This window comes from Prunus mume, linkage group LG2, assembly GCF_029339155.1.
Source record: "Prunus mume cultivar Tortuosa linkage group LG2, ASM2933915v1, whole genome shotgun sequence".
Lineage (NCBI taxonomy): Eukaryota > Viridiplantae > Streptophyta > Magnoliopsida > Rosales > Rosaceae > Prunus > Prunus mume.
In genome coordinates, this window is record NC_142699.1 from 7496982 (window position 1) to 7509015 (window position 12034).

The 12034-nt window shown below is 38.0% G+C and overlaps 1 protein-coding gene and 1 pseudogene across 2 annotated transcripts; both read right to left on the reverse strand.

The window, feature by feature from the left end:
- Nucleotides 1-312: 312 nt before the first annotated feature.
- LOC103319777 (Chaperone DnaJ-domain superfamily protein) lies at nt 313-5603 on the reverse strand. 2 transcript variants are annotated; one of them, XM_008221367.3, is made up of 9 exons: nt 4474-5603; nt 3758-4029; nt 3474-3679; nt 3263-3395; nt 3070-3167; nt 2478-2543; nt 2136-2225; nt 1545-1721; nt 313-643 (listed from the first exon to the last, which is right to left on the reverse strand). In XM_008221367.3, exons 1-9 carry the CDS (start codon nt 5148-5150, stop codon nt 605-607), a joined length of 1758 nt encoding a protein of 585 aa, XP_008219589.2. In that variant the 5' UTR covers nt 5151-5603; the 3' UTR covers nt 313-604. The 2 variants fall into 2 exon arrangements, with proteins under 2 accessions (XP_008219589.2, XP_008219590.2); XM_008221368.3 differs by having other exon boundaries at nt 3863-4029; nt 4474-5581.
- Nucleotides 5604-6927: 1324 nt separating this feature from the next.
- LOC148919528 (uncharacterized) lies at nt 6928-11367 on the reverse strand (annotated as a pseudogene).
- Nucleotides 11368-12034: the final 667 nt, after the last annotated feature.

Consider the following 12034-nt stretch of genomic DNA (forward strand, 5'->3'; position numbering starts at 1 on the left):
TTTCCAGAACTTTTTGATAAATGATTCATTTACAAGTTTTTGGCCAGATGGCTATCCAATATTTCAAAATAAATTTCAAAACAGAAAAGAGTCAGGAATTTGACTACCATCCATGCTTATGAATGTGTTCTGCAACGGCAAGGGTTGTCATATCAAAATGACAATTCAAAGCTGATAATCCTTTAGGCAACTGAAGAATCATCAGGAACTGCTAAATATGGGAAATATTGACAGAAAAACTGTAAATATAAATCTCTCTGGTCAACAACTCATTTATATCCCACAAGATAAAAACTATAGAAGAACTCAATATCACAACAAAAGGGAAGAATATATTGATTTCATCCCACTTTATTTTGTAATATTTCTGTGGCACCATTGATATACAAAACCATAAACATCGGTATTCCTTACCAGGGATTTTACAGATAAAAATGAAGTCTTGTAAATTTGTAATAGATAACGGAAGCGAAATTCAGCCCATCTTGCTTTGTAGCTGCAAACCAGCATTTCCACCAGCACAGCACATGCATCTTTCCTCCCAAGGAGGAACCCTTGTGGATGTTAAACGGATCAAGCTATAAAGAATGAATCATCAAAATTCCTAAGAGAGTTCCTCCTTGTTGAACTTGTTCCAAGCTTCCTGTTTCAGTATAACCATATCAAACATGAAAATAAGCACAAAATAGCAGTCGTTCTAGGGTAAAAGAAAATATCTAAATCCATTTCCAGCGACAATGAATTATGTCAAACAGATCATGCAACATTAATATTAGGGTTTTTTGTAGCAATGGTCCCTCAACTATACTCGGAGTTACATTTTGGTCACTCAACTCCAAAAATAGTTACAAAGGTCACTCAATTAAGTGTTGTGTTGCACCATTAGTCCCTACCGTTAGAGAGACTTGACGGTAGGGACTAATGGTGCAACACAACACCTAAATGACTGACCTCTGTAACCATTTTTTGGAGTTGAGTGACCAAAATGTAAATCCGAGTATAGCTGTTGAGGGATAATTGCTACAAATAACCCTTATTTATTTAATTTTTGTTATTTCGTTTTTATAAATATTTAGAATGAATTTCCAAGTTTACCCATTGATGAAAGGGACTAGTAATGCAACACCATACATAATTGGGGGACCTCTGCAGCTATTTTTGGATTGAGTGACCAAAATGTAACTATGGGTATAGTTCAGGGACCATTGCTACAAAAAACCCTTAATATTAACATAGAAATGAATAATTTTATTAGAAATCTTCTAGATTGAACTGCCATCACTTTCACGGTACAGTCACACAACTTAAAAGTACAGCAAACCTGCTGAACCTGATGAGCAGAGAATCTGGACTACGAAAGAGTGAGTGAAAACATAACAAAAAAAAGAAGAAATCTTCCTACATAAGTAAATCAGAAAGCCCCTAAAAGACTATCCAATCATCAAAATATTACTTAGACGAAAAAGTGAAAAAACCAGCACTTCATAAAGTGTTGAAATAAATACTTTGGTTATGTTAGGAATTTGATACATTGATAGAGGTACCTTAAGGATATCAAAAACCTTCTCCGCAGTATATTTTTGTTCAAGACTAGCACCTTTCTGTTGAACCTTATCAGGATGGATACACAATGTGGCCTTTCTATAAACCTTTTTAACTGAGCCGGATGTAATCAAATCTGTCAGTGAAACTGGCTCCCATCCAGATTCAGGCCAAAGCACCTGTTCATCATTCCAGAAATGAAGAAGTTAGTTGCTATTGAAAAGGTTTTTATGATATCTCGGGCGATGATGCAAGAAAAGGCCCAAATTCTCAACAATTTAGGAATCAAAGGTCAAACGTCATTTTACAAGATGACAATTTTCATTTTTCTCTAAAATATCATGGTATAGGTAATTTTAACATACTGCAACAAAGAATGAAGTTAAATAGATGTGTTGTTCGAGACAAAAATTATGCAAATTCTATTAAGCTTGGAATTCCAAGTCAGCAGGAAGTAACTTACATCGACTTTTAAAGTAAGATGTTAAAGGCAAGGAAGATGGGAAGATAAACGAGAGCAGATCATTTCTTGTGCACTAAAACACTACTATTATGCAAAATCTCAAAAGCATACTAAATGTAGAATAACATACACTTTGCAATGATGACAACAGTGCACGCATATTGCCTTCTTTCCCATACGACCAGCTCTTTATTTTGATATTGAGAGTCTCAGCAATTCTCTGCAAAGTAAAATTAAAAATAAACTAAGCCAATAAATATAAGAAGCTGTGATGATGTATGGAGACAAATAAATTACAAAACGACATACAAACATGAAATAAAAGCTACCCCTAGACCCTAACACAAAAATATATAATTTAAAACACATTTTAAGATTGAAGATATACCATCAGCCAATTTGTAAAGAATCCCCATACACAAAATCCCAAAATATGTATCAAAATGCCAATGATGGATGCAAGACTACTTACACGCTTCTCCTCTTGCTCCTGCTGAGTCTTACGATCGCGTTGGTTCATATCAGCCACTGCTTGTAACTAAAGATGACAAGCAAAACAGTCAAATTGTGCCAGAGGGATACAAATAGAAAATTAAGCCTGAATTAACTATAAATCAGAAACATTTTCTATAAACTATAGATCTTAGCATCATGATGATGTAGGTGAACCTCAAGAGAATAAAGAGCAGTTAATTTTAACTACTTGTCAACTAGCCCATGGCTGCATAACATTATGCTCACAGTGCAGGTAATAAAATGGTGAAAAGGGGTCAACATTGGACTGCTTGTTGGAGAAAAAAGAAAGAAAGAAGGAAAGAATTCGTGGAATTTAGTGATGATTCTAAATTCTAAGGTATAGTAGATTTTTAAAATAGATAAAAGGCTTTTACTATTTACTTTTGTTTATTATGTCCTTTTCAATAGTAACTCATCTCTATCTGCTTCCCTACTTTGTCTAGTTTTCTTTATATTGACCTTCCTTTTGCACTCACCAAAACAAAAACAGAGACAAAACAAAGCATTAAAAGAAAAACAGCAAAGTGATAAGAGGGAGAAACACAGACCGCACGCTCATGTGCTCTTTGGTGACGTCCCAATCTGGCTCTGCGTCTTTCTTCACTTTCACCTTCAACTTCCTCAAATTCTACAAAACCAGGGGAAGCTGATGCAAACAAGAACATCATAGAAATCAGTAACAAGAACCCAAAGCTTATATACAGTCTCTACAGATGAAGTTGAACTTTAACAATTAATTACCTCCATTCATTGAAAAAAGGTCATCAAAAATGCCAGTCGCAGACGAAGACTTCTTCATGCTACTTGAGGTTCCAGATGTCCCTTGGGGTCTAGGCCCTCCTCTGTTGTTTGTCGGTGCATCAAATACTGGGTCCTGAAAATTGCATCAGTAAGCAACTACATAATCCATTGGTGCTGAAAACAGCATATTTACTAAATTTATGCTTCTCACCAAAGTTGCAGGTGCAGCCCATGACCTTGGTACACTGTTTGATCGAAAACCCATTAGATCATCTTCACTAGATCTACCACGTCTAGTGGCTGAGGTTTCTACATCTTCATGAGAATGAACATTTGTGCGTCCAGTTGCATTGTTTTGCACCGTACCTTTGGCAAATTCCTCAAGTTCGTCTATAGAAGACACACCAGAGCTCCTTTCTGCGATCAGTTAAGGTAGTAATGAGGGGAAAAAAATATTCATCAAATTTGCTTTTTAATTTGAGGAAGCAGAAAAACCTTTATCTCCCTTTGAAACTTGGGCTGACTTCGGAGGGGATTTCAATTTTGTGGAACTATTTGATGAAACACCAAGTTTTGCTCCAGCAGAATTGCTGAACTTACTGATTTGTTCCAGTTCTGAAAAAAAATCTGAGGAATCATATGCGGGTGTTGAAGTTGAAGTTGAAACTGATTCTAACACCACAAAGGGGTCGTCCAATGATGAACTGAAGTTTGATTTAGTCGAATGAACGGTCGATTGGTGACGATGATTCTCCTGTGCGTATGTTCTGAACAAAAGATATTAAAATGAGAACATCCGTGTCACTCAGGTTACTTGCAAATAAAGATATTAGTAACTACATTATAACATCCATAAACAAAAAGTGTCATAAACAATGCTCCGATCAAGAAAGTCGACATAATCATGTCTGTGACAGCAAATTGAGGTAACTCATACATTTGAACAAGTAACATTTCCATTGTTATTCCAAAAGTAGTATAAAAACAATTTCACAACTGTAAATGCAGTAAGCTGACACAGCTATGAGACTAAAGTGGTGCATTTTACATGGACAGTTAGTCAGGAAACTCAAATGCAATGATTAAATGGAAATTTAATTAAATCAATTCTATAAATGACTAACTACCATTTACCAGAGCAATTTGCATTAGACTAACATAAGAAGAAAAACCTAATTAACCCATCATTTATTTGCTCAAATCATACATACCCATTATTTGAAGGAGCGCTTCCACCAAACCCAGGTATCAAATCATCAAAATCACCTCCATTCTTCCCCACCTTTGCAGACCTATTAACATTTTTATCATTCTTCACGTTCAAAGTTTGCAGTTTTTGTCTTATTCCGCTGAGATCACCTAGCAGATCATCAACTGTAGCACTCTGCTTCGGAGCCGAAGCAAATGACCCAAAAATATCATCCCCCTTCGCATTACTCTTACCAGAGCCCGGGCTCTTCAAGCCAGGCATTCCACCAAACACGTCATAGGCATCCTTATATCCATTAAACGACGACGATTTTGCATTAGAACCGGAAAATATCGAATCAAAATTGAAAGAACCTTCTGAATGCTTCGTGGGCTTAACGGGTCCGCCGAAGATGTCATCATAATCGTCCAGACCTCCAAAACTGCGCGTTTTGTCGTTAGAGCCCGACTGGAAGAGCCCGTCCTGAGCGTCAAAAAAAGACGCGTAATCGGCATTGGAATTTGGGGGAGGAGATCTGGAAGAGTACGACGACGTTTTGGGGTTCGAATTCGAATCGGCCACGAAGTTCCAGGCCTGGGTGTCGTTGGCGCTCGTGGGTCGTTTGGATGCGGCCATTGGAGCCGACTTGCCTTGGGGCTTCAACCCATATTGCTCGGTTAAGACACCAAACTCGTCCATATCAGAATTAGAGAGAAATGTGTCACAATTGAGCTTTAAAAATATCGAAATTTTGACAAAAAGAAAAAATGGGTTTGATTGAGCTATGACAGAGGAATTTGTGCAATACAGAAATCTAAAATCTGGGTTTATCTAATTGATCTATGATCTACACAGTGTAATTGAGGAACAAACAAAAAAGTTCAAAAATTAAGAACAGGGATGTGGAAATGTGGACAATTGGGGAACTTTTTAATTGGACAATCTGTGCAGAGAGAGAAAGAGAGTGAGTGAGAGAGAATTGGGTTTCAGATGGTAAGGACTAAAGAGAAAGGAAAGAGGGGCTTGGATAGTTTTCCGGAGATTTGTATGAAGATTCCGGCTTTTCTTCTTTCTATCTCTGTCGCTGGATTCCTCTCGCACTCTCTTAAAATTTTTGAGTGGCGGACCACGGCATTTGCCACGCAGCTTCCCAAAGCCTCCATTTTTCAATTTTGATTTATATTTTTTTTCATTTAAATGTGTTTTTACAAACAAAAAATATATAAAAAATTGGTTTTGTTGTTCTCCTTCTTCTGTTGCAAAATGGTACAGTGCATGCATCAAAGTAAAAAATCGAAATGAAGCTACAGGACTGAAAGTCTAATTTAGCTTTTTCTTTTTCTTTTTTCTTTGTCTGATGCTTTTTTCTATATCGACTTTTTTTTTTTTTTTTTGGTTTTTTGTTCTTTATCCAAATTATATAAAATAACAATTAAAAGATATATATATATATATATATTATAGTCCCCCTGTCCGTGTTGAGCCATCAGAAAAAGAAAGCGTGATTCCATTAATCTACAATAATTCTAAAAAGGAAAAATAATATAATAAGGACAACTGGGCATCCACCTCAATACAAGCAAGGCAAGTAGCAGAATGGCATCTCAACTGTTGCGTTGTGGCCCCCGATCTTGATTTCAGCTGTTGCAAAATTTTCATCAGATGTTTGCTTCATAATCCTGGATTTTAACTGCTGGGAGTCCTTGAGCAAGCTGCTGCATGATATGCATATTGAAGGTTTGTTCTCTTTTTTTATACAAGCGATAATTTATGCTAAATTAATCTAATTTACGACGGGGCTTGAATTTGAGTGTAAAGGGATTAGCTCACTGCCATGACCAACTGACATAATCCATATTTAAAGGTTAAAGCTTTTTAGAATAAGGTAATTAAATATTGCATCTAAGCAAAACTAGCACATTTTGATCATATTCATAAACCAAGAATGATGTTGGACATTGATATGTAGCTTCCACAAAGTCAAACTGATCAGAGCTTAATTTAAATTTTAAATGTAGAAAGTAGGTAAGACATTCTCATGAAAATTCATAAATAAAATAGTGTGAACTGGTGTGAAGACATTGCTTCATCATCATGCATCTAAAGCATTGATTTTATTTTTTTCAAAAGCATGCACGTTTTTTATATGCAAGTTCTAGATAGAATTCTGTTAAAACTTCATTTTCTTCTATTCATGCTCGTTTGGTATACCGTATTAGATTCTGGATAGAAGTAAATAGTCCATGTTAGGTGTTTGGTGTCAACTTGTGTTATTTAATTACCTGACTATTTTATACGGATTGAGCTTTTAATACTCTCCTTACCTGACTAACTAATACAATTCACACACTCCGATTTAGATAATACACGTTTAATTATACGGCTAGAGAAAAAGAACACACATGTTATTTTCATCTTCTTCTGTAAAATTGTAATCAAAGGAAGAATATTTGATTACTTGATCATTTCTCTTTATAGTGTCAAGGGTATCTATACCCAAATTTCCTATACAATCAAGAGACTAATAAAGGAAAGCAAATCATGTACAATCAATTACATATAATCTGGCTAATCACTCAATCCCAAATATATTGGGATTTAGTTGACTTCTCAACACTCCCCCTCAAGTTGGAGAGTGAATATTGTGAACTCCCAACTTGCACACCATAGCCGAAAAATCTTCTTTTCCCAAGGCCTTCGTAAACACGTCTGCTACTTGTTGTTGAGATGAAATATATCTTGTAACCACTGTTCTGTCTAAAATTTTATCCCTGATAAAATGACAGTCGATTTAAATGTGTCTAGTTCTGTCATGGAACACTGGATTGACAGATATGTGCAGCGCACTTGGTTATCACAGTGTAAAGTAGCTGGTCCTGGGTGCAGGAGTTGTAGGTCTTGTAATAGATAACGGAACCAAGTAATTTCACAGCAAGCACCTGTCATTGCACGATATTCAGCCTCTGCTGAAGAAAGAGATACTGTTTTTTGTCTCTTTGTTCTCCATAAGATTAAAGAATTTCCAAGAAACACGCAATAGCCACTTGTTGACCTTCGTGTGGTTGGACATCCAGCCCAATCTGAATCACAGTATGCCGTCAACTTCATCTCATTTCCAGCAGGAAAGAAGAGTCCTTGTCCTGGTGTACTTTTCATATACCTCAATACTCTCATGGCGGCATCTAAGTGTGGCTTGCGAGGCTCATGCATGAATCTACTGAGTATATGTACTGAATATGTAATATCAGGTCTTGTTATGGTGAGATAAATCAGACGTCCCACCAATCGTCTATACTTTGCTGGATCATGAAGTATCTCACCTATATCAGAAGAAATTTTGGAATTTTGTTCCATGAGAAAGCTTACTGGACGTGTTCCCAAAGCTTCTCCATCTTTAATAATATCCAGTGCATATTTCCTTTGACAAATAGAAATTACCTTTCCTGGAACGTGAGACCTCAATGCCCAAAAAATATTTAAGATCACCAAGGTCTTTGATCTTAGAACGAGTATTAAGAAATCGCTTGAGAGCATTAATGGCAGCCAAATTATTTCCTGTAATCAAGATGTCATCAACGTAGATCAAAATAGCAGTGAAGGACTTGCCATTTTTGCAGGTAAAAAGCGAATAATCGGCTTTGGACTGAGTGAAACCAGCAGCTTATATGGCTTCAGTGAACTTAGAAAACCATTGGCGAGATGCTTGCTTCAATCCGTACAAGGATTTGTGAAGGCGACATACCAAATGCTCCCTCTGTCGCCAAAGACCAAGAGGAGGTGACATATAGATTTCCTCATGTAAATCGCCATGAAGGAATGCATTGTGGACGTCAAGTTGATGCAAAGACCAATTGTAGGCAGCGGCAAGAGCAAGAACACACCGAACAGAAACCATTTTGGCAGTAGGAGAAAATGTGTCATGGTAGTCAAGACCTTCAGTTTGAGTGTATCCTTTGGCCACGAGACGAGCCTTATAGCGCTCAATGGTGCCATCGGAACGATGCCTGATTTTATAGACCCATTTGCATCCAATGGGTTGCTTCCCAGGTGGAAGAGAAGTGAGGGACCAAGTCTGATTGGATTCCAAAGCTGCAAGTTCAGATTGCATGGCCTTTTGCCAGTGTGGATTAGAAACAGCCTCTGCAAAAGTGTTAGGTTCCACTGGCCGACTAATAGTAGCAATGAAAGCAAAGTGTGATGGTGAGTAACGGTGATAAGAAAGAAAATTAGAAAGGGGATAACGAGTACCTTTGGTGCGACATGGCAAGGAGTCCGACGATTGGTCAAGCATAGGTAAAGTAACCTGTGAGCAAACATAATCGTGGAGATGGGCTGGTTTAACCTTGTGGCGAAGAGAGTAGCGGATGGGGGCTAGTGGTACAGAAGGAGAGGAAGGTTGTGACGGAGCCGGTACGGCAGTGGTGTGGGAGGGAAAAATGGGGGCAGCGGTGTCGAAAGAAGTTGTGAGATCGGGTGGGGTAGAAGGAGATGGAGGACGTGGTGAGGGTAAGTCAGGAGATAGACATGGAGGAGATGACAAATCAGATCAAGGAAAAGGTAAAACAGGAGGTGGAGGTTCCGTGGGAGAGGAAGAAGGGAGAGTTTGGAAAGGAAAGTGACTCTCATGAAAAGCTACATCGCGACTGGTAAAAAAAATTTTGGTGGTAAGATCAAATAATTTGTAGGCCTTTTGACCAAGAGGGTAACCAAGAAAAACACATCGTTTGGCTCTAGGATCAAATTTATGGGAAGGTTGGACAATGGTGGCATAGGCTAAACAACCAAAAATGCGGAGGTGGTTATAAGAAGGAGGTTTATGGTACAGCTTCTCATATGGGGATATCTTGGATAAAAGGGCAGTAGGAAGACGATTGATCAAGTAAATGGCGGTGAGAACACACTCTCCCCAAAAAGAAATAGGGAGATGTGCCTGAAAACGTAAAGCCCTAGCCATCTCTATGATATGTCGGTGCTTGCGCTCTACAACACCATTTTGTTGTGGTGTGTAGACGCAAGTATGTTGATAGATGACCCCATGTTCGTGAAAGAAGCGACGCATGGAAGAAAATTCACCTCCATTATCAACGCGTATTTGTTGTACTTGAGTATTGAATTGTGTTTGGACAAAGGCAAAAAATGATTTAAGCAGGTTCTGTGTTTCAGATTTAGTTTGCATGAGAAATAACCATGTGAACCTAGTAAAATCATCCACAATAGTTAGAAAATAACGAGCCCCTGAAAAAGATGCAATTTTATATGGCCCCCAAATGTCACAATGAATAAGAGAGAATGGTTTAGAAGAGGAAATAGAACTTAAATTAAAAGGTAATCGAGTTTGCTTTGCCAAGGGACAAACCTCGCAAGCATTATTTGAAAAAGGGAAATTTAAAACATTCTTAGCTAAAAATTGTAAACGAGAAGATGATGGATGGCCTAAACGGCTGTGCCAGAGGTGAGTTGAGGCATGAGCATGGTTGCAAGATGGTGGGAGAAGGGAAGGCTTGTCTGACGCCAAAGAAATCAAGTAGTAAAGACCTCCTTGCTGTTTACCCAGACCAATCGTCTTCCTCGTAGCCAAGTCCTGCAAAATGCACCAATTAGGAAAAAAAGAGATGGAACAATGAAGTCCTTGTGTAAGTTTGCTTACTGACATCAAATTAACTTTGAAGCTAGGCACATACAAGACATTGTTTAAAGAAATAGATGAGTTGAGAGAAGCATTCCCAACAGAAATAATAGAAGCCTTTTCACCGCTAGGCAATACAACTGGTGGAATGGAAGGGTTGTTATTTGTGGACGTAAAAGAATGTGAGGTGGATGTAATATGATCTATTGCGCCACCATCAATCAGCCAGCGGTGTAAAGGTAAAGGATAACATGACAAACCTGCAGAGTTTGCTTGTGGCTCTTTCTTATCATTCATCATGGTAAGAATCTGTTGATACTCACTATCAGATAGATTGGGCATGGCAGACTTCAATTCTTGCATAGTGGGATTGTTCTGCACGTGATTGACAGAGGAACTTGAGCCTTTCTTGTTTCGATTGGATTTGTGCAGTCGATGCCCGGGAGGATAACCATGAAGTTTATAACAGGTATCAATTGTGTGATGATCCCGATCACAGTGAGTGCAATGAAAAGGCTTGCGATTAGAATTCGAAGGTCCCTGGTGTTGGCGAACAGCCATTGCAGCAGGTTCCAAGGTAGTATGAGGAGTCCCCAGTTGTCGTTGCTTCTCCTCTTGGGAAATTAAGGAATAGATGTTGCGTATGGATGGTAGGGGCTGCATAAGAAGAATCTGTCCACGAGCAGCAGCATATGAATCATTCAGACCCATGAGAAATTGCATCACCCTATTCCTCTCATCACGTTCAGCGTGATCTTTCATGGCACCACAAGTACAAGTCGGCACATCACTGTATGATGCCAACTCATCCCATAGGCCCTTAAGTCTTTTGTAATAAGCAGCAACCAACATTTGGTCTTGAGTAAGGGAAGCAATGTCACGTTGGATCTGGAAAATTCGAGGAACGTTGCTTTGTGAGAAACGCTCCTTCAAATCTTCCCATATATCGTGAGCAGTGTCAGAGTAGATAACGCTATCAGCTATGTCTTGATCAAGGGAATTCAAGATCCAAGATAGGATCATATCATTGCAACGTTGCCAAAGAGAGAACTCATCAGGATCGGTTGTCTTTGAAGGCTTCTTGACAGTGCCATCAACAAAACCAAGTTTGTTCTTGACACTCAAGGAGATTCGCATGGAACGACACCATGTCCCATAGTTGTCTCCATTCAACGGTTTGGATACAAGAACCATGCCAGGATGGTCAGAGTGATGAATGAAAAAAGGGTTGGAAACTTCAGACTTGTTTCCATCCTTGGAAGAAGTTTCAACTTCTTTGTCATTAGCCATGGCAGAAAGCTAACGTAAACAAAGAAGGATGAAGCTGGGATTTTTGACGGTAAAGAGAAAAACAAGAGCTAGGTTTTTCCTTGCTCTGATACCATGTAAAATTGTAATCAAAGGAAGAATATTTGATTACTTGATCATTTTCTCTTTACAGTGTCAAGGGTATCTATACCCAAATTTCCTATACAATCAAGAGACTAATAAAGGAAAGCAAATCATGTACAATCAATTACATATAATCTGGCTAATCACTCAATCCCAAATATATTGGGATTTAGTTGACTTCTCAACATCTTCTCCCTAGGTTTCTTCTCTGCTATCTTCTTCACATGTTATTCTCTTCACTCTTCTCCAAGTATCCATCTCTCACTCTCTCTCTTTTTTATACTCTCTCCAATGTGCTTCTTTCTTCTTCTCTTTTCTTTATATATTTCATTTTTTATTAAATTTTTGTGAAAATTAGGTTATGAATTTTTCCCTTGAGAAGTAAACTATTTTTGAAAAAAAAAAAAAAAAACTAAATAAGATGCCGCTCGAAGCGTCAACTAAAATATATGATTTATCTCCACATGGTTATTTGACTCCAATAAAATTCCCATGAAACATCCATATGAATCAATAGTCTCCAGTACAACCTGCACAAAGATACAATTTTATCGAAGCAGGAAGA

Excerpts from the sequence above, each read along its gene's own strand:
- LOC103319777 (XM_008221367.3), bottom strand. The coding sequence starts at position 5,150 with ATGGACGAGTTTGGTGTCTTAACCGAGCAATATGGGTTGAAGCCCCAA. Across the intron at positions 3,396-3,473 it reads GGGCTGCACCTGCAACTTTG|GACCCAGTATTTGATGCACC; the intron begins GTGAGAAGCATA and ends TGCAATTTTCAG. Across the intron at positions 1,722-2,135 it reads TGTTGTCATCATTGCAAAGT|GTGCTTTGGCCTGAATCTGG; the intron begins GTATGTTATTCT and ends AATGATGAACAG.